A 27,078-nucleotide genomic window follows, 5' to 3' on the forward strand; every position below is an offset into this window, starting at 1 on the left:
AGTATAGTCAGCATAATATGTAGTAGGATCTACATGTGTAGTGTTAGAGGAGGTATAGAAGCCTTGAACCGCGAACCTCATTGGTCAGCTGGCGTCCCATTTGGCTGTGATGGCTGCGACATACCCCCTTCATCTAGTGCCGCCCCTACAGGCGATCTCTAAGGATTCTATCAACAACGACTGAAGTGACCGCATATGGCTCGTATTTTACGAGACATTCGCGTATTTTTGGACGTCCTTATTTTTCTGTGAAATTGTCCAGTGTTTTCTAGTATATACAACGAAGCATAATTGACTGAAATGATGGATGATATAATTTTTAATTACATTTAACTTACAAAATAAATTATCAGATAAATATGACTATAAATATAGGTGTACAAATAGCATATTTAATAATCACCTGTTCCACGTTTTTTTCTTGAAATACATTTGAATTTACTGCGATCAGTAGTAACCCTTCTTTTTGACGCGTATTGGCATTATTTACGATTTCTTTTTATTTATTATACAAATAGAAACATATAATAGACGTATACAATCACATAATACACAAATTCAAACATATAATGTACAAATACACAATAATGGTACAGAAATGCACACACATATAGTATAAACAAACACTCTGTGACCTGAAAGGACTTTGAAGTCCTTCCAGCCGGCCTGAAGGAATCTATTATTGAATGTCTTTTTAGCAAAAGCTATTACAGTATATTTATTTAAATTTTTTTATTAAAATATCACAGTGCGAGTTTCATTTAAGATCACCCTGCATTGTTATACCTAAATATTTATACTCACGAACATTCTCTATTTCCTGGCAATGACATTGGCCGTTCTCTTGCCACTGGCACTAGCAATGATCAAGTATTTTTAGCTACAGTCATACCTCTTTTTCTCGAAAACTCTATTTCTCGAAAAATGAAAAAAATCATTGCATTTTCTGTACTAAATCAATGAATTTTCATCCCTCTGTCTTGAAATAATTTTCAAAAAATTCTCTATCTCGAAGGCCAAGCCCAATGATAGTGAAAAGAAAACACGAAAATTCATTTTTTTACGTGCAAAAATTCCTTTTCTGGCTTTTCTTCGGAGAGAAACTGATAAGAAAGGATCATTCGTATTATAGCTTATTGTGTTGATGGATCTTGTCGATCATAGGCGGGTGCTGAGATTGACGGGGGGGGGGGGGGTGGATGTCATGTGTGGATAGCTTGTTCAGCATGGCAAAAAGTCAGCCAACAGATAATTCAAAATTGCTTCAAGAAAGCTACGGGTTTCGAACCAATCATCTCAGTGACGAAGGAATCAGGTCTGGCGAGCCACTCGAATTTCAACGCATCTCAGAAGAATGTTGAAAAACGAATTTCAGAACATTAGGGCACATTTCTAAAAAATACTTGCAAAACATTCGAATGTATTCTAGTGCGCTTGCATATAGTGTGATTGAACATTGATTGTGTAACTTAACCAATAAACTTAATCAGTATGTAGTAAAATATAGTACAGTATTTTTTAGTTTATAATCAATCGAATTTTTTGTAATTTTTGGCGTTTTTTCTTTTCCCACTAAAAAAACTCTTTTCTCGAAAACTCTCTATTTCGAATTTTTTCGGTCCCGTCAGTTTTGAGATAGAGAAGGTTGTCTCATAATCTAAGTTTCTTGTCTTCATATACTGTTAAATTATTATTTATACTGTTATAGAATTATTTAAATAAAATTATATAATTCTATTTTAGTGTTAGTGTTTTTTAAAATATTTTTAGTCATGCTGCTTCATTTACGTATGTAAAGCGGGGTTAATTGAGCCCTGGGGGGGGGGGGGGATTACCTGAACCAGAGACAAAAAAAATGTTTTAAATAACTCCTGGGTCAGCTGTTTTGCAAATGTAGATGATTCCACATCTCTTCAACAGGTAGCATCACTAGCTAATGCCTCAGGACATAAATTACATACGACAGATACAGGAAACTGGCTACGTGAGGAGATATCGATGTTGTAGGAAAGGAAAATTCATCTCTGCCCTGACGGGGACACGAACCCCCGTCTCTCGCTTGCCAGACGAGTACTCTACCGACTAAGCTATGAAGACAGATAGAGCTTCCTCTCTTTGGAGCGTATGTATATACCGGGGTCCGGGCAGCACCTCCTAGAGATAGAATGCCTCCGCAGTCTGCTTGTGACGTTAGTAAATAGTCCATTTTCCCTCAGAATATTCAGGGGAAAAAATTTCCCTGCTCGTGCGAATATCATCGTTGTAAGGAAAAGAAATGATCGGGCTCAGAATTGGCGATTTATTTGCTCCACATCCAATCACTATGCGGTATTTGTGAGCCAATCAAGAACCAAAATAAGAAGAAACGGAATAGGATGCCGTGTTTCAAAATGTGGCAAACTTGCTAGGTAGTCTGAATGACGTTTATGGCAAACACTGCAGAGGCCTTCTATGTCTAGGAGGTGCTGGTCCGGGTCCCGGTGAGGGCAGATGAATTTTCCTTTTTCCTGAAACATCGATATCTCCTCGCTTAGCCAGTTTCCTGTACCTGTCGTATTAACAATGGAGAGTGACGTCTTTCGTCACATAAATTACATCCCCACTCTTCCCACCTTTTCTTAGTTCAGGTTACGTTACTTTGTGATAAAAACACGAATTTTTTTGTGACCTGATAATTTTTTTACACACTAGTCACAAGCAAGGTAAAGAGAAATTTATATTTCATATATAGCCCTTAAGAAAATAGCAATAGTTTTAGCTATACTGGGTGAATCCGACCTATTCTGCCAAACGAAAGGGGGTGATAGACTAGCTTAAGTGGATCATGAAACACTCAACCAACCATGTCCTATCTCAAGTCGTTTTTGAGTTACGGTATATAATCGATTATAGAAGAAAAATGCGTCAAGTCTGAAAAAACCACAACTTGTGAAATTTCTGAAAGATCTATACAAAAACTAAGTACACATTTGGAAAGAGAAGAAAAAATGCTATCAGAAGTGCTACTAATTTCATCGAAATATCTGGTTTTATTGGCGAGCTACAAGCGCTGAAATATTGGCAAAGTTCAAAATCGAATTGTCGTTAAAATTTTTAATCGCCAATTCTGCAAACACTCTTCAGCTACAATTAGTCAAATTTGTCAAAAACTTTTCCATTTTACCAGCTTCCGAGAGAAAGAAAGAGCTTACAATAAACGATATCGGTTTTCTGGTTCAGAAGAAATTTAGTCTTTTATTTGCGATATACATATACATCACTGAAATCAGCATTTGTCGAAGTAGATATTCGACAAAATTCGGAATTGGTGGTTACAGATGTTGGGAACAATTTGATTTTGCACAAAAAATTCCTATAAGGGGACGCTACCTCTATCTATAGCAGTGTTTCTTAACCGCCGGGTCGCGGCCCAGTACCTGATCCCTGATATCATTCATACCGAGCCGCGAATGATCAGTCGTTTCATTTTTCCTCATTCATTTTCCGTTAGTCTTGTGTTTGACTGAGCCTTCCACTCACAAAAATGAATGAAACCGAGCCGCGGGCTTGCCAAGGTTGAGAGTCACTGATCTATAGGATATCCGTATTTAATGGCGAGCTACAAGCGCTGAGAGATCGGTGAAGTGAAAAATCGAAATGTCGCCAAAACCTACTAAAATTACTTCCACGAATACAGATTTTAGTGATGTATTGCAAACCAAAGACTAAATTTTTCCTGAACCAGAAAACCGATATGGTTTATTATAAGCACTTTCGGGGGTTGATGGAATGGACAAGTTTTTGGCAAATTCGACCGATTGTAGCTAGAAGGGTGTTTGAGGAATTGGCAATTACAAATTTTGGCGACAATTCGATCTTGAACTTTGCCAATTTTTGAACGCCTGTAGCTCACCATTAAATCCAGATATTTCAATGAAATTGGTGTGACCTCATAGGATTTTTATGCGCTCTTCAAATATGAGCTTAGTTTGCGTGTAGGTTTCTCAGAAACTTCACAAATCCGGGTTTTTTCAGACTTCACGCATTTTTTCCCATAATCCATTATCCACGATAACTCAAAAACGGTTCAGATAGGACAAGGTTGGTAGGTTGTATCATGATCCACTTGGGCTCGTCTATCACCCCCTTTCGTTTGGCAGAATAAGTCGGATTCACCCTGTGTATAGAGAGAACCACTTAACACAGTAGAATTTATAAGTAATGAATAGTGTGCTAAAAAACTGAAAATGGGGTTACTTGGACACAGCCAGAAAGAGGGTCCAAGTAACCCCTAGCTATATGTTTAATTATACATTTTCGAATTTCATCGTAAAAATAATTGATAATCATCACTTTTTGTCAATTTTCTATGGTTGAGCCACACACAAGTTAAGGTGCATTTATTTGCAGATTTAAAACCAAAATACCTCGAAATTACAAGACTTCAATTTCGAGGCATTATTCGATAGCTTTATCTTTATATTCGAGGATAGCTTATAATACTTTCTGCTCCTATGAGACCTGGAGCAGAAAGTATGCGGATTTTACAGCTGAAAAAAAATCAGAATAATGTTCAAATGCTGTAGAATCAGGAGAAATGTATGAGAAAGACGCATCACAGCTCACTTCAAAATAAGTAGGTCTGCTGATGAAAAGGAGATTGACGAATGGTTTATTAAACAAACCTGAACAGCCATTCATGTTTACTAGTGAAAAGAAGTGCGACATAAAAAAAAAGAAAATTAGTCCACTAAAATTAATAAAAAAAGGAGGTTGTGTTTTCAGTTACAATGTAGAGTAGCTTTTTCATAGATAATTATCCTTAGAAGGACTAGTTGGGAAGATGTAAAGAGGTGCTATAAAATCTTTCATTTTCAATATCACAGAATTTATGATATATTTTTAAATTTAATATCATCAAATTATATAAACATTCTTACAACTGAAATGGCTGTACGTATTTTATTTCCGGATTCTCCTACTTTACCCCATTACTTATTTAAATTGTTTATTTCATGGGAAATGTAGCTTGGGTCCAAGTAACCCAAACCCGGGGGTTAGTTGAACCCAAATTTCAATAATATATTACACAGGGTGTCCTGTAAGTGCTAGCATGACGATAATCCGCGCAATGAAGTCCTTCGCTATTGCTGTTGGTACATCCGCTGTGCTAAGCGCCCACTGCTATCTGCTCGACCGTAAATCAGATACATATCAGCGTATTCTTCGTTCGTGTAGTCAGCCATCACGATACTCATTGAAACAGACAAGTAACTGCTACACGTGCTTACCACCGTAATAGCGCTAATTTACGTCGTCTGATCCTACCCCAGAGCATGACATACGTTTTTCGTGATTTTCACCCTCTCAACGTGGTTTGCTACACCATGTTCCATTGCAATTTTTGTTCCTCCTGATGCCTACTAACAACCCTCTGAGTTTGTCGGTCCATTAACATAACACCCTGTATATACATACATTTACAGTACGTATATAAAATAAATAAGATTTCTTAACGATCATTTTTTTATTAAATATACGTGGTTATCACCAGCTTTCTAAATAATTAAGATTAAAAAAAGAGATTATATCAAATTATATTAATGTTACTGAAAAATAGCATATTTTTCTTGTGTAAAATTTCAACTAAAATTGCTAATAGAAATTTTCATATAATATAATTAAGAACAAGTTAGACTGAGTAGCAAACATCTAAAATAAATGGCCTTTTAAAAACTATTCACTTCGGTCTCTTCATTTCATTATAATGCACATGGGCGGAGATACGGGGGGCATGGGGGAGACAATGCCCTCCAGCGTTAAAGTTAAAGCTGACTGATCTAATGTATTTTCGTATATATGAGTTGACATCATCATCATCATTCCCCCCCCCCAGAAATCTCATCGTGCCCCTCCCCAGACTTTCAAGCCTATTTCCGCCTATGATAATGCAATATACATTCATCCGTTTTTCGAATAATCCGTTAGTCGAAAACACAAACCAATGATAGTAGACATGATTCGACACAATTTTAGTCAAATCCAGTGTTATGAAGCAAAGTATATATCTGAGTGACTATGAATCTTGCGCGCGCGATAATTCTTTTCTAATTCGAAAATGACTACATGTATTCAGACTTCACTTTGTATGTTCTCTTCCATATATCACAAAGACACACTGTTGAATGAAATCTAAAAAATATTGTCAGAGGAGTTGTCACGTGAGTGATGATTGTCCATGCCCAAAATCCGTAAAACTCCATTTGGACAGGATTAGAATCAGCTCTTCGAGTTTCTAAAGTATTTATTGCCCACATTGCAAAATTACAGACTAGCAGAAAAGTTACCATTTCTCGACCAGGCTTTCGAAGTGATTGTTCCCTGTTTCCAGCAAAACGACGTGATGCATCTAAAATGAAAATTGTCTGAAATGTTCCTTGAATAAGACAAACTAGCGCAGTAAGAAGAACTAGAATAGTATTTTGATCAATGGTGAAATGCCCTCCTATGACGCTGAAGACTGTAAATAAATATAATCCACTCTGAGCTACAACTAATAGTATGTTATCAAGTTCCATGTTCTGGTGAGGATTGTACTTTAATTCTCGAACTTGCACCAGTGCCACAACGACAGCGAGCGTAGTGAGCAAATAAAGGGCGAGCTCAGCTATATGTGCTTCTAGAACTGCCAAGTATTTGTACTGTGGCTTGTTGATTAATACAAAAAATATTATGAGACAAATTATAGACAACACTAAAACCAAAATCCCGATAAATAATCCCTTATTGGCTTTAGCACAGTCTACTTGATAATAATGTCTATGTCTCGATCCACCACCATGAGAATTACCGATGTGTGAGGATTCTGGTGTAGTTAACTGGAACTTTCCGATGTTCTTCCACATAACATATAATATAGCTGCACATATGAGACTATATTCAATAGTGCAAGGAAAAAGAAACGGGCTAGCGTTTTGTACTAGCTCTCCCATTATGTTTGAACGCCTACATTCATGAGTAATATAAATTCCATGCATATCAATAGATCGTGCTATTCTGTGGTGGCTTCTGTTTTCTTCTAAGCGATAATCCATTATTGTTGGCTCAATCAGAGGCGAAATATATTCCTCTTCTGAAAAGAAAAATTATGACAATCATTTATTTCCTCATGGGAAAAAAATTGACAATAATGAAACTCAGAGGCAAACTGAAATTAGCATTTTTATTCACCGATGATTTTTTGTAATTAAAATTTTGTATGTATTTTATAGTTTTATCATATAGTTTTAGCGTATGAAATCCAAACCCTTCTATTCTACACCAACGGTTTTTAACAGGGGCTCCGCGGCAGCTCGAGAAAAATACGAAAAAAAAAACAAAACTGTGAATTCGAAAAAAATAATTATAAGTATTTTTGAATAATGATAATAAATCAGTAACTTTGATGAATGAATGAAAAATAGGCCAACGGGGCTCCTCCATAGAAATTAATATACCAGAGAAAGGGCTCCGCGAGTGAAAAAAAGTTGAGAACCGCTGTTCTACACACTTAATGCTTAATCGAACACTTGATATCGGCATATAAGACACACCTGTTTTTCAAACCATTTTCAAATAAAAAAATTATGGGAGCCCATACATAGGGTCGCAACTGGGGGGGAGAAGGCGTGTCTGGTGACTCGGGTGCCGGACCAGAAGGGGTGCAAATTTCACCCTTTAACCTCTCCTTCAACATTATAAGAGGGTGCCAAAGGGCGTGTTTGCCTCGGCTGTACAGGTAAAAATTAAGAAATTTTCCTAATGGCTAGTGGTGACTAGACTTGTTAAATCCAGTGGTCACTCATGAACTCGAGGGAAAAAAAACCACTAACTTTAAGGAAACTACAATTGCTACAAATGAAGAAAGAATATTGATGGCGACTAGAGCAAAAAATCTCAGTCTCCACTCTCAAACCCGCTACGTGGAGAATGGCGACCGTGAATTTTCACCTTCATGGTTTTGTCATCAAAGAATGCATAGTCTAACATGAAACACAAACGCGCTACAGAGTTTCGAAACAGCTGCTCTGCAAACGTTAAAACGGCATTCCTGTTAAAATTTATCGGGAGAAAAAACACCATCCATGCAAATGTAACCTGGGGGAGAAGGAGAAACCGTATGGAAATCTGTGTCACAGTGCATCAGACCGGGAAGCAAGAGAGGATCCCGTTTCGCACGGCTGCCGATGCAAGCGCACAAATATTTTCGGATTGGGCAACCACTTGCGGGGAAAACTCTCAGCGTACATTCGTGCTGCCTCTGTGGTACTTCCGTTTGCAGCTCCGTAAATGAAATGCATGTCTGCTTTTTCAGTATTACTAAAGTGTGCCATTATCCCGTACGTTACAACTGTTAGAACGGTTTTGCACACTGGAATAACTTCACAGGGCTGGCGTCCCCGCCTTTTATTTACTGTGACGCAGATTTGCATACGGTTTCTTCTTCTTATTCCCCAGGTTACATTTGCATGCATGGTGTTCTTTTTCTCCCGATAAATTTCAACAGGAATGCCGTTTTAACGTTTGCGGATCGGCCGTTTCGAGAAAACTGCCGCTAAAGCGCTAGCGCGTTTTCGTTTCATGTTAGACCATGCATTCTTTGATGACAATTGTATTGATGTGTACTATGACCTCTTAAAGTTTTTCCCACCTTTTCTGAATCACCCTGTATATCTTTTTAGAATTACATTGGTATTGGTTCAATATATGTGCAATACAATAAGTTGTTTTTTGAGAGTTAAAATTTTGTTGGTTAACAAAAAATTGAAAATTTACTGCAGAAAAAATGTGTTTCTTAATACATGTATGCAGTATTATTTAAGAATTTCGTAATCACTGATTTACTTAATTTAGTTCATTTTAAAATTATTTCTCATAATTATGTAATGCTAAAATTTATAGTTAATATTCGAACGCAATTGTGATGCATCCCCGGGAATTGTTTAGAGAACAAAATTAATTCAACTTTTTACCTGGATGAATTCGATTATTTTCTGCTTGTTGAGCCTCCAGGACAAACGCTGGTATAAGATTAGTTGCGTTTGGATTGATCAAAGTCAGAATTTCATGCTTTGTTTCTTGAACAAGAACATGCAACCATACGCACATATTAGTTGCTATCATATGCATTAACCCAAATCTAGCTAAAGTTCTGAACTTGCTGATTGCCATCTGAAAGGAAAGAGCAAAAAAAAATTTATTTGAAACAAAACTTTCGAATCGAAATTACGGGAAATTATCACTTCAACATTACTTCATGTAGCCACTGAATCTCACAGTTCCTGTTACTTAAGTAATCGAAGTTATACAATTAATTCAAATTTTTTTCTGTCCGTTACAAACATTTTGCGTTTCTTCTTAAAAATAACTCAACATTTTTGAAGAATACTGCTTACAATGATATATATATATTCGTATAAACAATATACGAATTACAATGATATTCAACAAAGAGAACAAGTATATTCGCAGGAAAAACCGGTTGAAAGAACTAGTTCACTGCTTCTCTTAACTCGCATTCTATATATGCCTCTCTTTCTCGACTCTCCAAAACTCCGGTCTATCCCCACTAAGGAAATGTATTACAGTTTTACTTTGAAACAAGTAAGTCGTGCCAGAAAACTATTTTTTAGGGTACCTAACGTAACAGTATCCGTTTAACTCTAGTGCTTTGTGCAAAATGTTTTCAGTTGGGGGGGGGGGGGGGGGGTTGCCATCTACAGCCTAGTTTCCCAAACTTTAACATTTTCTCGTAACCCCCCCCCCCCTCTCCTTGAGTGATTCCATAGGATCCTATCATGCAGCGTTTCTCGACCTATGGTCCAAGGCAGACTTGATAATTCGATTCTAACTGAATCAAGTATTATTAAATTGTTGTAATTGATAGTATACTAATATCCATATGGGTTCAAATAAAAATTGTACCTTCATACTTAGGTTCACCATACCTCATCAAAGAAAATGCGGGAAATTGTGATCCGAAATACGGGATAAACTGATTGTAGTCAAAAGATGCAAATTACGACAAGTCGGCTAATTACTGCACAAATGGGTGCAGGGTGGAGAAATAAAGGGCTGGTACAAATCACAGTAAACAAAAATGTATTTGACGAAAAAAACATTCAAATGAACAGTTGACCATAATTCATTGAGTATAATATATATAATAAATAATAATAATAATATTACCATAATATTTGTACTTACAGTTATAATTATCATAATAAGTCGTGAGGACGCCGTTCATTCACGATTTTAGTAAACATTACAAATTCAAGTAAGCATCGTTAAAAAACGGTACAAACCTATAAAACAATTCAGAACAATCAAAAATACAGGAATGTCCCATAATACGGGACACGAGTGGTCCGTCAAATTGTTTCAGATATTTTACTGGCTCTTGGTTTAGAAAGGTTGAGAAACGCTGTTATATAACGTATTCGTAGCTATTATTGCCTCCCCCTTTCCCCCCCCCCTCCTCCGGTATATGCCATCGTCCACTTTAAGATACACACGCGCGCGCGCTGATGTACATCATTATCCTTATTGACGTGAGTATATGTAATAAATGTATCTTTTGATGTTGTGGGTCTCACGTTTGTGGTAAACTTTCCAAAAAGAGATTAGTGTCTCAAAGTTGTGGAAGATCAACCAGGCTCGTTTTAACGCATAAGCTCACCTGGGGCCTCTGAACTTTGTATAGCAATTAATATTGTTCCGGATAATTTTTCACAAGTCCTTGAAATAAGCAGAGGATGAAGCAATCTTCGGGATGTCACAAATTTATTTACAGAACAGCAATTTTTACATGTATTTACAAGCTTCTCTTGTTGAGCATCTTATTCAATAACTATGTACGGTCGAAACTTCGAGATAAAAGAATATTCCACAAAATTATATTTTACAGTTTCCAAGTTGGTGGCGCCACCGTACGGAGACCTTCTAGATAAATCTAAAAGATTAGAGCATATCTTGATATTTCCGGTTTGGAAACAGGAGATTATTGTCCCGAAGGGTTATTCAAAAATTACGTTACCGATATTTTTCGTGTTCATATCAATTGTGTCAAAATTTTAGGAGAGGCCCATGAAATCAACTACCACTGCTGTCGTTGGGGTCGAATTCCAGCCTTCTTTGAAAAGTCATCGCGATACCTACACGACCTACTAGTGACAAAACCCATTCGCTGATAAGCGGTACCAACTGAACTGTCTTCCAACTTCAACGTCTGGCAGTTGCGCAGCTCCCCATTATCAATATTAGCTGCCTTCAAAAAGCCTGTCCTAAATTGTTGATTTGAAAAAGTCTTTAAACTTCAAAAATTTTTAAACATAATAGATATAATAGATATATTCTGAACAAAAACTAAATGTTTAACCATAGTGATTGTTGCTGGATAACATACTATCATCACGAAATAAACCGCGTTTGTATCGGTAGAAAATTTCAGTGCAATGAAAATATTGACAATATGCACTGTTTGTTGCTAATTGTAAATTTTTATAAATGCAGTGAATCAGGAATTTCTAATCACTAAGAAAATATGCATAGGTAGAATAAAACCCAATAAAATTGTTGATCCTGTTCCTGTAACAGGATGATAAAAAAAAAGTTTCACAGCCACGAAATTCGTCATCAAGAAAAACATTTTATGCCTGGCCTTTCAATAATCACAATTGACGAACTCATGAGTCCGTAACAACTCTATCAATACTATATATACTGTATTATATTTCAGATCCACAAAAAAATGGTTCATATGAACGTTTTTAAGCACGCGTTCAACGCTGTTTTAAAAAAAAAATTGTAAACAAGTTTCTCTCCAACATGTGTGAGTTTACAAACAATCGTCGTTGTTACACTTTTGTGCTTGGTATGAGATACATCATTATTCATCAACATCAAAAGTATTGAACGAGACCGTCCTTTTTTTAAAAAAGACCAAGAAAAGAGAGGTCAGAAAACTAACAAGAGAAGAAGTTTGTAGTTCTAGTGTTTGTAGTCTATCTATACATAAATAAGGTAGCAGATGTAGTACGTAAAAATTGTTATATGAGTTAAATGAAATACATGATGTGATCGAAATTATTCACACAAAAAAATTTGTCCTGAATATTTCTTCTCTTTTTTTTAACTTTGTGATGTGAAATGAATATATTCTTACAGATTTTACAATGATAAACATATTTATAAGATACTTTAATATAGACAGTGAAAATTTGGCGATATTAAAATTTAGGTTTTTCAATCAAATGCCAGACACTATTTATTTAATCTCTCATTTTCATACTTACCCTAGAATTTAAAAATATGAAATACAGCTGTATGAATGTAAATGCCATTCGGCTGCTTGGGGTTAACGCATAAAGAAGATTATAGCAGTGTGAGTCAACTTCCAGTTCAAAAAACTGTCCGAATTCTAATCCTGAATAAATCATGCTGCCGATTCCAAAAGCTAATAACAGGAGACAAAATGATACTTTCAGAGAACGAATTGAAAAACACGCATACAAAGTCAATACAGACACTGTCCCAGCAGATCTTCGTATTTGCTGGCACAGAGTATAATCGGGGCCTTCGTGATTTTTTTCCTTTTTTACTAGGCCTATATTTGGTTTTTCCAAAGGCGATAAAAACCCATCAAAGGTAAATACCATACCAACCCTATAGTTGTCATGCATCCATTTTGTAATATGAAGTTATTTTCAATCCCCCAAATCCATCCATCAGATTGATTATTAATTATGGTATATATATAGATGGGAGAAATAATAAATTCGAGTCTCTCTCGCTCTCTCTCTCTCTCCCTCCTTCATACTTTATGGCGGGGGTGGCCAAAAGCTGGCCCACGGACCTCCGACAAGGTAAAATTAATTATCAAATTAAAATTAATAACTTACAAGGAGTTCAATCAAATTTGTGATCATTATTCGAGCTATTCTCTTTCAGCGGAAAACTACTTACATTCATTATTGTTTTAGAGACGAAAATAATTTACTATATTATCACCAAGTCTCGGAAGTTGCTCTGAAAACCTTACAAATGACTAAAAAATGTCATCAAAATAATACAACAGTTCTCTTGAGAAACTGAGTATGAATGTCAAAAGAAAAAGTTTTGACAGAGCATCAAAATCATATGTAAATTTTTTTCTCATGTTTTTCTCTCTCTCTCTCTCGCTTAGATTTCATCAAAAATCACAATTTTGCTAATAAACGAGTTATAATTCATGAATCGGTTAGGAACACTGGCGTTATGGTCCCCACAAGGGTGGATCTGACATGGCTCCGACTTGGGGACCTGTGAGACGAATCTTATCTTTTTTTTTTTCACAAGAAATTAAGTATTGAGAGGCGCCTGAAGAATCTGATCTGACTGCCCTATTCCTAGATGTGGGGGGGGGGGCATAGCTGATGTACTGGAGGAGGGGGGAATAGGGTTTTTTCCAGTAAAAAACGAAAAATTAGCCCCCCCCCCCCGACTAAATATTAGGAAGCCAAAAAGCATCTTTTTTATTTTCTAAGAAATTCAATCATATTTTGTCATAAGTTCTCAATGTAATCAGTATTCATATAATTTTCTGAATCTTTCATTGTCAAAAAATTTGAAAAGTGAAAAAATATCGTGAAAATGCCAAAAAAAAGCCCCAAAACTAAAAAAAGGGTTCTAATAGTGAAAAAGAAGCATAAAAATGCAAATGTTACCAACACATCCGGGTCTTGGTTATCACCACACTCCTTTTTTCGAAGACACAAATCTATATACAGGGTGGTAACTATCGACCACCCAATAATTACACACGTGATTCTTGTGAAAAACGAATATGGAAAATTGTTTTTTCAGTTTTCTAATCTGACCTCTAAATTAATGAGTTATAACGCTTTAAAAATTCATGACGTCACTTCAAAATCCTGCCAAATTCATCAAACTTACACCAAACGTATAACTTGGCGTTTTTGAAAATGCTTAAAATGCATTAACCTTCACACAGAAATTCAAAAAAGTAAAGAGATATAAAAAAACCAGTTTTTTCTTCACACTTTTCAGGAAAGAGAAAAATATATATTTTTTACAAGTCAATAAGAATATGTTCTTCGCATTCCACAACGCCAAGCTTTACAGAGGTTATAGATAAGATTTAGTCATTTTGTTTTATTCTCCAGAAAATACTGCGTCTATTTTTATTTTTTTGTTATAATTTTTAATTTGATGCCATTCAGCATACAAGAATATTGTGACATGCACCTTATATTAGGTGCACGTCACTCGCACTTCCGGCACAATGCAGTCGGTAGTAAATTGGCCTTCAGGATAGATCGAAGTTGTGCTCGGTTTGAAATATTGTGAGTATATTGAAAGAGCCAAATTTTAGGCCAGAAAAAAAACAACATTTTCATGTTTCCCAAAGGAAATTTTAATCGTTTAAGGGTAATGACATGTCAAACTATGAATAGATTTGATGAAATAATTTTTGATGCATTACAAGTGGCTGGGAACGCAACCAAATAAACAATGAATATGTTTTTGAAGATGAAAAGGAATACAATGCCCATAGTGTAAAAGCCAAATCAACACTGCTTTTTTTTTCCTTTACGTCAGCATTTTTTTCGCTTTTTTCCCTCACGCCTGTTTGACGAGTTAAAAAAAATATGCAGTATAAGCTACAGCAGCGGAAACCGACTCACACACACACTATGTGCACCCTCCCGGCGCAAGTAAACCACGCCAACTACCTGGTTCGGAAACACGCATGTATCATAAGCGTACCATTCTGCTAGAAACAACGTTCAGAATTCGATTTTGGAGTATGTGTTTTACTCCGAACAGAACAAAGTCCTACCCAAAACTCTCAAGCCATAACAATCAGAGAGAGAGAAGCACCGAAATATAACTACACTGTTGAAAATATAAATCATTTAAAGTAATAATTATTTTCTTCTAACTAGTAAAAGATGCATTTTCATTGTCCTATACTGACCTACAGCTCCAAGTCGTAGGTAAAAACTTCCACAGTGTGATGCGTCATTAAATCGCCGCTTGACAATTGTTGGTTGCGAAGAAGTTGGCTGGTCTAGAACACTGACATTCGTGGAGGATGACCCCAGTTTTCTCAAGACTTGCCTAAACAATGACTCCGTCCTGTTGTTTCGATTCTCATGAGAATTATCCCTTCTCAAAAGGAAAAGGTAGACGTACATCAAAAATAATATGCTTCCCATGTACAAGTAGAGATAAAATGCCTGCGAATGAAAATTATAGACATTAACTGTTCATGAATTAAATTATTTTTGCAAATCAAATGAGAACTATTTTCAATTTTGAAATACAGTGCACTCGGCCCTCGGTATTCGCGGATTTTGTGTTCACGGTCTTTTTCCCATTTTTCTGGAAAGCCCTTTTCAATGCTAATTCTAGTATCGGAACAAGGTATAAATTGTACGCGTCAAATAAACGTTTTAAAATCCTCCTATATATAAAGGTTTTCCCGGTGCTTCTGGAAAGGTATCTAAGGTAAGATTCCAGAATACCGTTGTTTAAATGTTCCCCTGAAAGTTACGAACTTGAATGAAAAAGCCAAATATTGACAATGTTTCATAGCTGCGGTTCCCCGTTATTTTCCCATCGATGAATCTACAGTCAAATATATCGTGGAAAAAGAACTTGGAATTTGTTCAGCCGTTGCTGTAGCTACACCTGCTACTATACTGTATAGCCCAGGATCTACATGTCTCAGATCCACAGTCAGAGGCTAGACCAGTGTGTCCCAAAGTGGGCAATATCGCCCCCTGGTGGGCGATGGAATGGTCCAAGGGGGCGATAGAACCTACATAGGATTTAACATAGGATCCTATGGGTTTACTTGAGTTGGGGGGCGATGAGAGGAAAAAATTTCTGATAAAGGGGGCGATGGAACAAAAAATTTGGGAGACTATGGGCTAGACCCATCAATTGTCGCTATACTGTAACAAATTTACTGGTATGAAGAAGAAACTCTAACAGGCATTAATGTTCATAATATTCCTTCAGAAAACATCGCTGAGAAAGAATTACTGGACGCCCCTTTCTACTTTGGCAGCTCAAAGCAGATATAAACAAAATGCCTAAAAATTTTACAACCATATCCGTCTGGAATTATTATCGTCCCAACATGGGTTTTTGCCAAATCGCTCAACTGAAACAAATCTTGTTCATCTCACTCACGATCTTGCTAAGTCAATCGACGCCAACAAGCAGATAGATGCCATTTACACGGATTTCACTAAGGCATTCGCCAAAATAAATAACCAGACACTACTTTATAAACTCCGTTCTCTCAATGTGGCCGAGAATTCTATCATGTAGTCCACTAGCTACTTAAATTTGAGAACATCCCAAGTTGTATTTCATAACGCAATTTCAACAAAGTATATCAGTGGATTCGTGAATGGCCTTCCTAGGTGCTTCAGTGCATCTAAATGTCTGATGTATGCTGATGACGTGAAAATTTATCGCGAGGTTGGGAGTTTGGAAGATTGCATGGCTCTACAAAAAGACCTAGAGTCTCTCCATGATTAGTGTGGGTCTAATTTCTTCCAGCTCAATATTCGTAAATGCCACGTCGTCAGCTATACAAGAAAATTGTCATCGACCAAATTTTACTACACTGTTGATGGAGTCTCAATCGGTCGTCTTTCTATTATCAAAGACTTTTGGACTTCAAGCTTACATTCACCGATCATATAATATATGATCGGTGAATGTTTATAAGCATTTATTGGTGAGATCATATAATATATGATCTCACCAATAAATGCTTAAAACTGCTTGGATTTGTTGTGAGGAGCAGCAACAATTTCAAATCAATTGCAACAATTGCGACACTTTTTAGGACTTACGTGCTCTCGAAACTGGTATATTGCACTTATATGGAGTCCACACAACAATCTAGACTCACTGATGCTAGAAAGAGTCCAGAACAGATTTCTACGTTTTAGTTGTTTTACAGGCAATCCCACGTCTACATTAATGACGTAAGTACAACTGAACTGCGATGGTTTTTTTTCATTTTCAATCACTAGAATGCCGAAGAAGAAGTTACCTTCGCTTTTTGCATAAAATTGTAAATAATACGGTCAAACCTCTCTATCTCGAAACTGACGGGACCGAAAAAATTTCGAGATAGAGAGTTTTAGAGAAATATCGTTTTTTTAGTAAGAAAGGAAAAACACGCCAAAATGAGCAAAAAATTCGATTGGTTATATTAAAAAATACCGTAATATATCTCACTACATACTGATGAAATTTATTAAGTTGCGCAATCAATGTTCAATCACCTTATATGAAAATACATTAAAATACTCTCGAATTTTTTTTTTTGAGTGTTTTTAGGAATGCTCTAATATTCTGAAATTTCATTTTCAACATTCTTCTGAGATTCGTTGAAATTCGAGTGGCTCGCCCGACCTGATTACTTTATCACTGAAATGATTGGTTTGAAACCCGTAGCTTTCTTGAAGAAATTTTGAATTATCTGTTGGTTGACTTTTTGCCAAGCTGAACAAGCCATCCACACATGGCATCCACCCACCCTCCTGTCAATCACAGTATCCACCTATGATCGACAAGATCCATCAACACAATGGGCTGTTATAGAAATTATCCTTCTTATCAGTTTCTTTCACCTCCGGAGAAAAGCCAGAAAAGGAATTTTTGCATGAAAAAAAAGGAATTTTTGTGTTTTCTTTTTACTATCATTGTGTGGGCTTGGCTTTGAGAGAGTTTTTCAAAACTTACTTCGAGACAGAGAGGTGAAAATTCATTGATTTAGTACAGAAAATGCAATGATTTTTTCATTTTCGAGATATAGTTTTTCGAGAAATAGAATTTTCGAGAAAGAGAGGTTTGACTGTATTATTGATGGCTGCGATCTTCTACAACTTGTAGATTTTTCTGTGCCAATTGGAAATAGGCCTGTTCGGCGGACTTTTCGCCTACCTAAACCCCGAACAAATAGTTTGCGACGGTCCCCTATTTTTGAGATGTGCGATATATATAATCAGTGCGATGTGAAAAACCCGATATGCTCAATTCCACTATAAGAGAATTTCTTAAAAGTTATATGTGAGTATTATTGAATGTTTATGTTATTATGCTTTTCCGTATATATATTTCTCAGTATCGTATTTTTAATCACTGTTCCACTCATTTTTTTTTTGTTGCGTTTTTGTATTTCCCTTCTGTATTTGTATTTTGTATTCTATTCTCTTGTCCATCTCTATAATTGGTCAATGCTTGCCTGTTGAGATGTGAATAAATAAATAAATAAATAAAACAAAGTTTATGGCTTGTGTTATTCGGGATTTTCCGTATTCACGGTGAACCTCGGAACGTAACCCCGCGAATACCGAGGGATAGTGCATAACCAAATCGTTTCGCTAAGTTTGACATTGTCTGAACAAAGAGAAACGAACTGGGCATACGCGGAGATACGGGGAGGTGGGAACATAGGGAGGCATTGTCCCCTCCCCCCAGTTTCAAAGGCGGCGCTGATCTAATGTAGATGCTTATATAAGAACTGACATCATCATGCCCATGGCTCCCCAAGGGTAGGGCTGACAGGGCTCTTCTCCTGCCGCTGTGGTGGTAGAGCAGTTATAGTGACGGGCACGCATCGCGAGGATCCGGGTTCAAACCCCACCGTCGCCGCAGTAGTGGTCGACTGAAGTTGGTTTTCTGTGGTTCCGAACTTTGAGGCACGAATGTGAGCCGATCTCCCCGTTGAAAAGTTTTGCCACAGAGAGCGACGACAGCAGATACACAACGTTACAATTATTCATTCATTACACTTCACTCACCTATGAGTTGAGAAAAAAACTCAGTTTAAAAAAAATTGATTGCAGATGGCAGCACTACACATAACAAGCATTACACAGAAACAAACTTCACGGAAGGTTCACAGTACACACACACACATTCCAACATGTACCAATTCGTTAGAAGTTCCGCAGAGGAATATGGACGAGGTGCACATCTGGTTTAGTAGTAGTAGGGCTCTAGTCCTGTGGTCCGGGACAATTCTCATAATATTTTTGCTTTTTGCACGCTATAAATTAACTATAGCAGCGGTTTTCAACCTTTTTCGACTCACGGAGCCCTTTCATTTCTATGAGACGGAGTCCAGTAGGCCCATTTTTTTATTTATTCATCAGTTACTGATTTATATATATATATATACTTTTCTCGAGCGGTCGTGAAGCCCCAAGGACTCCACGGAGCACTGGATGAGAACCGCTGAACTCAGGCCCGTCATTTGGAGGGTCGGGGGGGGGGGGCGACTCTTTTTATACCATGAATTAGCTGTATAATAAAAAATTATGCATTTATATAATTACGGGAGACACAAACACTCATTTAACTGATTCTGAATGCCCATATAAGTACGGTAATCCAAAAGACTATCATTTGCTCACATACTACTGCCGTTACAAAGGCCTGAGTTTTGAGGATTCGGTTACTTTGCAGTGGTGTCGGAGCTGGGGAGGGTGTACGGCTGAGTACCCCCAGAATTAATTCACAAATCAAAATCTTCTATATGAAGCTCAAACCGAGTACCAACATATCTGAAACCCTCTGACAGCCCTGTTACTTGCGTCCATGACCAGCCACGTCACCTGACCTATACTAATTGGAAATGTGCGGGGTGCTATTTGGACGCATTATTACCACTTGATTTCTACAATGAAATTCGTAGGAACTGCCTGAGAATAACAATCTGCATAGCATATGTTATAAAGAACCAGTGATCAACATATTGTATTTAGTATAGCCCTACATTGTTAAATTTACATATAATTACAACAACACAAAAATTTTTACTCAACTTCAATGCCGGAAAATATTTTTTCGTAATATTTCTTTCACAATTACAATTATTATTTTGTTCATCCTAATCAACAAGTGAAATATGAAGTTCATAGGCGGAGATTGACTTGGAAGACTGGGGGGGGGGGCAAGGTCATAATTGCTGGGGGGGCACGATGATGATGATGCCAGCTCATATATACATATATACATTAGATCAGTCGACTCCACCTGTGACGCTGGGGGGGGGGGGCACCCACGCCTTCCTGTATCTCCGTCCATGATTAAGTTATAACGTTTCTATCCTACAATTAGTCCTTTACGGAAAGTAAAGATGTATGAAAATTAAAGAAATTAAAGACATAAGTTATATCCTTCATATTTATATTCACAATATAATATGAATATTCACAATATAATATGAATATTCACAATATAATATGAATATAACACTTCATAATATATATTTTGAAAATTATCCTTAATTAGTTTTCCCTTCATTCGTTTTAAATGCAAAATTAAAATATAGATGGCACTACGTCTCGGACAATTCGATATTTTGTTTGTATATTGTATTTTGTGATGCCAAAATGGGTCATTGATATGAGATTCCAAAAAGTCGTGGTTTCCAAACTGTGCTCCGCAGAGAGATGGAAAAAAAGGAGTAATTTTCGGGTATTCAGGCACAGGTGGGCTGACCATATTTCCTCGAGAGAAATACGGGACATTGGGATTCCAAATACGGGACATCGCCAATTATCGCCAGAACCAAACAAAGTTGCCAAATATTGTTGAAATTACGGAAAAATCAAAATGGTGGGTAATGTACCATTACTGCAAATTGAAGTGAATTAAAATGAATTCCACGAAGATAAACGTTCACCAAGACGAATGTGAGAGATTAATATGCTCTTTTATAGTTGTAATTATCATAAAATAATTTATGAGTTGAAAAATAGTGTCAATCTTTGACTTCAATAAAGAGTAAATATTCAAGTAGGCTTCGTGTAAAATACGGGAAAAACCGGGACACTTTTGTCAAAAAGTCGGGACGGCCAGAAAAACAAAAAATACCGGGACTGTCTTGGAAAATACGGGACGTATGGTCACTCCAGGCATACGAGGAGAAACGGGGGGGGCAGCATTATGGTGGAGCCGAGTGCTACAATCAGACTGACCATATTTCCTCGAGAGAAATACGGGAAATTGGGATTCCAAATACAAAAAAATACCAAGATTGTATAGCTTTTTGGCCGTAATCGTCCAACCTCAGTAGCACAACGATATCGATATGGACCGACGTCAAATGAATATCGAACGTCGGAAAGAGGTCGCAAATTTTTACGTGTCCGATATCGAACGATATAGTAAAAATGCATTCACTCAATAAACGCTAAAATATCTTCTTTTTTTCTCTCAAAGAGTTTTACTCTCATTTTTACAGCATTTCGTTTCGAACGAGAATATCTTGAACGATAATTGTTCTCTTTGAAATAATCCAAATTTCTCTCTATGTCGAACCACGTCGACAAATGTGTGCTATTTCTACGTCGAACGATATCGGTAACGACGTCGAACGGTATTTCTACGTCGTTCTATATCCGTGTGCTACTGGAGAACTCCCCTTTCCGCATGGTCTGAAATTCCAAAAGGAAAAAATTAACCAATGGACGGTAACATTAAATTATACATAACCATCAATCGTTTCGGTAAGTTTGATTCGTTTTTCATTTGTCACTTTTATTGGTAATTATGCACATAATTCCGGATAATAAAGTTGGTAAGTATGAAGTATGATAAATATGGAAGAAATTATGCGAAAATATCACTTTAATTCAACCACTTATCAGTTTCGCCCGTACGTGACGGGTGCACTATATATATTGTTGCCATAGAAACTAAATTACCGTATTTTAACATGTATAAGGAAGGACCCCTGAATTTTTGGGCTTAAAATTTGGGGAAAAGTTTAAAAGATATACTCTATATATATTTATTATATATATATTCTATATATAATAAATACTCAGGGGCGGATCTAGAGCTCGCTGTTGGGAGGGGTGATTTTTTCCACATTTTTGCATGACCCATCTGGTGACCATATGACCTGCATTTTGCCCGTATATCGCGGAACAGTCCCGGTTTTTTCTTGGTTCCGACTTTTTTGAAAAAAAAATGCCCTGGTTCTTTCTGTTTCTTAGTCGAAGCTTTCTTGAATTTGTTATTTAATCAAAAACGTTGATACAAGTGATTTTCAACAGATTTATTGAATGCAATATTATCATACCCGCATTTCGCTTGGAGGGGGGGGGGGCGAACCTATAGATCAGTGCCTGATATCCATGTATAAGGAACTTCTTATGAATCCCTTCCTATCCATGTATAAGGAACCCCTCCTATTTTTGGGACCCAATTTTTGCAAAAAGGGTCCCTTATACACGAGAAATTAAAATAAGTGTTATGAGAATAAAAAAACGTATAAATTATTATCAGCATTGTAATGTTAGCTTTCTTCACATTTATCAATATTTTGAAATATAAGCAACATCACTGATCGAATCCATCATCCTAGACTGAAATTTGAGCAAAATTTTCTATAAATTTAAATAATTTATTGACGATTTATCATATTTACCAACACGAACTGATGGGGATTACACATAATCACTGGTAGATGTGAAAAACCAAAATTTATTACACTTACAAAAATGATTGGTAACTGCATAACAGCCGGTGACTATGCATTATAACCGGATTTATCAAATTTTTTTAACATATATAGCGGTTCTGTTTTAATTGTGAAAAATTATTGTGGTGGTGGGTTTTATTTTGGAAGAAAAGTGGTGCCATCTGTTGTGCAAATTGAAGAAAATTACGTCATTAAGGGTGCGCGCGCAGGCGTCCTCCTTTCTGAGTTTTCGAATCTGGTAACCCTACTTATATATATGAATTGACATCATCATAAATCATCATCATCATCATGCCCCACCCAGACTTTCAAGTCTATCTCCGCCTATGTATTCAGGTTTCATTTACGACTAGTTAGAACAGTGGTTCCCAAAGTGGGCAATATCGCCCCCTAGGCGATGGAATGGTTCAAGGCGACGGTCGAAGCTATGGGTTTAGTATAGGATTCTATGGGCTGACTTGCGTTGGGGGGCGATGAGAGTAAAAATTTTCTAAAGAAGGGAGCGATAGAACAAACAGTTTGGGAGACTATGAGTTAGAACATATTAATGATTCGTAGCCAAGAATAGTTCGAAAAAATGAAATAATAATATTGGCGTCTAAAAATAAAATTATTCCCATTTGTATATCGTAAGAGATGAAATATACAGTACTGCGAAATATACGTTTTATAAAATATCGCTGTCTATATACTAGTAGCGTATATACAGGGCATAGATAACAGGCGTATGACATTTTACTGGTGAACCGTTGATCCTAGAGGCATACTTCCAATTAGAAAAAGTATCCAAATAACGTATACTACTCAGACATGTCATTCATGTTGCAAGGGATTGTATAGTTATTAAAATAAAAAAAAATTAACTTTTTGTATGGACACGCTGTGCGAAAAAACCAATTAGAAAGTTGTTGCCCTGTCTCTCCTGATGCCAACAAAGAAATTTCGCGCCTCTTAGCAAGGCCGCAACTAGGGGGACCAGGCGGGTCTGGTGCTGTGCCCCAGGCGACAGACCAGAGGGGAGCAAATTTCATCCTTCAACCTCTCCTTCCACATTACAAGGGGAATGAAAATGAGTGCTTGCCCCGGCTGATCAAGCATCTACTTGTTTTCCCCTGTTTCTAAGTGCAATATTCGCTGAGATATTCGAATTCGAAAAATGGAGGAAAGTTGAACAAAATCGCTTTAAATGCGGATAAACCGTTTTACCTGCATTTAAAGCTATTTTTTCCCCAACTTTTCTCCTTTTTTGAATTCGAATATCTCAGTGAATATTACACTTAGAAACATGCATTTTTTTTTGTTGACATCAGGTGAGACAGGACAGCAACTTTCTAATTTGGTTTTTAGGAACAGGGTTTCCATAAAAAAAAACTTTTTATTTTTATTTTTAATAATTATACAATCCCTTGCAACATGAATGACATATCTGAGTATTGTACGTTATTCGGATACTTTTTCTTATTGGATGTATGCCTCTAGGACAGTGTTTTCCAACTTGGGGTGATCAGTTTTGGGAGTACGAGATGGAAAAAAAATTACATGTTGACTGATTATTCAAAAAAATTAAAATGATGATAAAAATTGAATTTTTAAATTTCTAAAAAAATAGGAATCATACCGATACTTTTACGCGTCATCTCTACTAACTTGTACTCGTAGAAATGTGCCATACGAATTTTGCGTTGTAAAGTTTCTTTTTCGATTAGCACTTGTTTTCCATTTCGGTTGAGAAAAAATACCATTATTTACCTATACTATTTCGTGGTTTGTTTACATTGGTGCCTCGTGTTATTAGCATGTTGTGCTTAGATTGGATACTGTCGTGAACACACCTGACTCAGGAAAAATGCCAAAAAACTTAGTGAAGTGTCAAAGAAACATTAATTTATAGTTGTTGCAGCTGGAATCAATAAGTAAGAACTATTCATTGAATCTTTTTTTCTACGTCTCAAAAAAATTTTTAAAAATAGTAAGTTTTTTTTAGTTTCTTTTTTGAGTAAATTTTCGAAAAAAGAAGCTGAAATTAAACATAAGCGAATTCATAGAAATTAATTATCGGAATAATTAATGTAATCAATTAGTGAAAAAAAACTGAATTTTCTAACAGATAAAACGTATTATCCAAGGGGGTGTGGCAAGGTAAGTCGCATTGCTGTTTGGGTGCGGGAAGAAAGAAAGGTTGGGAACCACTGCTCTAGTATCAACGGTTCGCCCGAAGTGGTGTAGCCAGGTTTTGGTCAGTGGGGGAGCGAAAAAAACCAACTGCAGGCTCACCAGAGCCACCTAGCCAGGGAGAAGTGGTCTAGCACCTGGGCTGGCCACGCCATCATCTGCGGGCTCACCAGAGCCATCCTGCCAAACGTAGAGTGGTCCGGCACCTGGGCTGGCCACGCCACCATCTGCGGGCTCACCAGAGCCATCCTGCCAAACGTAGAGTGGCCCAGCACCTGGGCTGGCCACGCCACCATCTGCGGGCTCACCAGAGCCATCCTGCCAAACGTAGAGTGGCCCAGCACCTGGGCTGGCCACACATCAACAGACACCAACACCGAAGCCTCCGCGAACTTTCCGCAACTTCTGTCTATAAGCGTCTGGCGGCAGATCAAATTATAATGTTAAGACCGCGCCCAACCGGGGCAACTGTCGTGATGGGCTGTTTGATTATTTACTCTGTTCTATGTTAACCCCCTACCAACGGCAGCACTCTTTGTAAAGAGATATGTAAAGAGATGGCTTTTTTTTCAGCCAGAGATATCAAGGAAACAGTTATTTTCCGGATATTATGCTGAGAAAAAAGCCATCTATATCTCTCTAAAGCCGTCCCAAGCGGAGGCCATTTCCTGAAGTTAAGAGAGGCTACTAATGCCTCTACTTCAGCGCCTCACGACACAGTGCGTGAAATTAGGAAGGCAGATTCATGTGTCTCCAGTGGTGTAGATGGTAGCATGCTTGCCCGGTATGCAAGAGGGCCTGGGTTCGTGTCCCGGCGGAGACGTGATGACTTTTCTTTCCGAGCTCACCTCAGCATAATATCCGGAAAATAACTGTTTCCTTGACTCTTTGTAAAGACCGCGCCCACTCTGGGCACCTGTTGCGCCGCTAGCGGTCCATAACAGACCGATGGGAACATGTATATTATGTATATTCTGTATAGTATTGAATTTGCAACAATAAAACTTTTCTGGGGGTTTTTTGGATCTGGATACGGGGGTGTGGTTGGGGGCGGCGTCGGCGTCTGCTGGATTTGTGAGCCCCTCCTGAGCTTGCCCCGGGTCAGGGGAGCTGTAGGCTGAGGCTGCTCCAGGCAATGGGGGTAAGCAGACCAGGCCTCACGGCCTGCTTACGGCCTGGAGCTCCAATCTTAGAGTTCGAGGGTCGGGGGCGCCGTACCGGGGGGCTTAGATTCCACGCCCTCCGGCACGGCGTGGCCGGCTCTCTCCAGCGTGGTCCAACCCCTCCGGGTAAATGGCTTACATCCCACCAGGGACAGAGCCTGGACTACGACTGGCCTTTAAGTCTTTAAGTGGGGGAGCGAAAAATTCAGAAAGGCGTTTTATTTTGTTCCTGCTTCAGACGCGAACTTGAAATTATGCATTGGTAGAAAGAACTGGAAATTTGTCAATTAAAGAAATCAAATCAAATTAAATTTATTCTTGGTTTTTCAGTTGATGTTATTTTTCTAATTAAACTAATTATATTTCAATTGATTAATTTATTTTAATTCTCCAATTAATTTTGAAAATCTGAATTATATTTTATGTTTTGTGTATACAAACACCAAAAAGCATAACTGGGAAATTGCCCAAAAACGTGGTTGGAAAAAAATTTAGATTAAAATGTAAAAAATGATAGGAGAATAAAAAAAAAAAAAATATATATATATATATATATATATATATATAACATACATTCTAAAAAAGATATTGAGTTAAAAACCAAATGTATTGAAAATTCAAAATTAAAACAATTCAAAAGCCAGAGTATAGCGCGAAAGGCAGCTGTGTACACATAACTAGAAATTATAAAATTAGAAGAAAAATAAAAAGATGAAAAAATAGAAAAAAAAAATTTATTTTTTCTTTTCATTTTTTTATCATTATATATATATATAAGAACAGGATTGGAACAAAGTAAAGGGAGCAGGAAGAAAAGAAAATGGAGCCGAATTTGTACAAGCAGCACCTGTGCTGAAAGAGGAAGTCTACAACTATAACGTGTATGAAAAAAGGGAAATGCCCGGGTGAAGATGGGATTTCAATAGACATTATTAAAGAAGCAGGAGAAGAAGTATGCTAGCCGCCTTGTTCACAAATTGTCTCACAAAATCGGATGTGCCTAAAGATTGAAATAACGCAATGATGGTTCTCTTTACAAAAAGGGTGAAAAAGAGGGTATCAAGAACTATCGACCAATCAGTCTCCTATCAGTAATTTATAAAATCTTCACCAAAGTACTGACATATAGGGTTGAATCCAAATTGGACGAAGCGCAACAAAAAGAACAGGCAGGATTTCGAAGTGAATTCAATACAA

The 27,078-nt window shown here is 37.2% G+C and overlaps 1 protein-coding gene across 2 annotated transcripts in view; it reads right to left on the bottom strand.

Annotated features, from left to right (window-relative positions):
- Positions 1 to 303: 303 nt before the first annotated feature.
- LOC149080209 (proton channel OtopLc-like) overlaps positions 304 to 27,078 on the bottom strand; it is a 38,607-nt gene continuing 11,832 nt past the window's right edge. For both annotated transcript variants that reach the window (XM_089239258.1, XM_089239259.1), the window contains 4 exons: positions 14,996 to 15,257; positions 12,312 to 12,472; positions 8,991 to 9,189; positions 304 to 7,111 (listed from right to left, as the gene is read on the bottom strand). In XM_089239258.1, coding sequence (XP_089095384.1) covers positions 6,102 to 7,111; positions 8,991 to 9,189; positions 12,312 to 12,472; positions 14,996 to 15,257 — 1,632 coding nt within the window. In that variant the 3' untranslated portion in view covers positions 304 to 6,101. The remainder of the gene's footprint in view (positions 7,112 to 8,990; positions 9,190 to 12,311; positions 12,473 to 14,995; positions 15,258 to 27,078) is intronic.

The sequence above is a fragment of the Pholcus phalangioides genome, unplaced genomic scaffold (assembly GCF_987345545.1).
Source record: "Pholcus phalangioides strain wild (caught in Gottingen) unplaced genomic scaffold, Ppha-v1.0 ptg000011l_1, whole genome shotgun sequence".
Taxonomy (NCBI): domain Eukaryota; kingdom Metazoa; phylum Arthropoda; class Arachnida; order Araneae; family Pholcidae; genus Pholcus; species Pholcus phalangioides.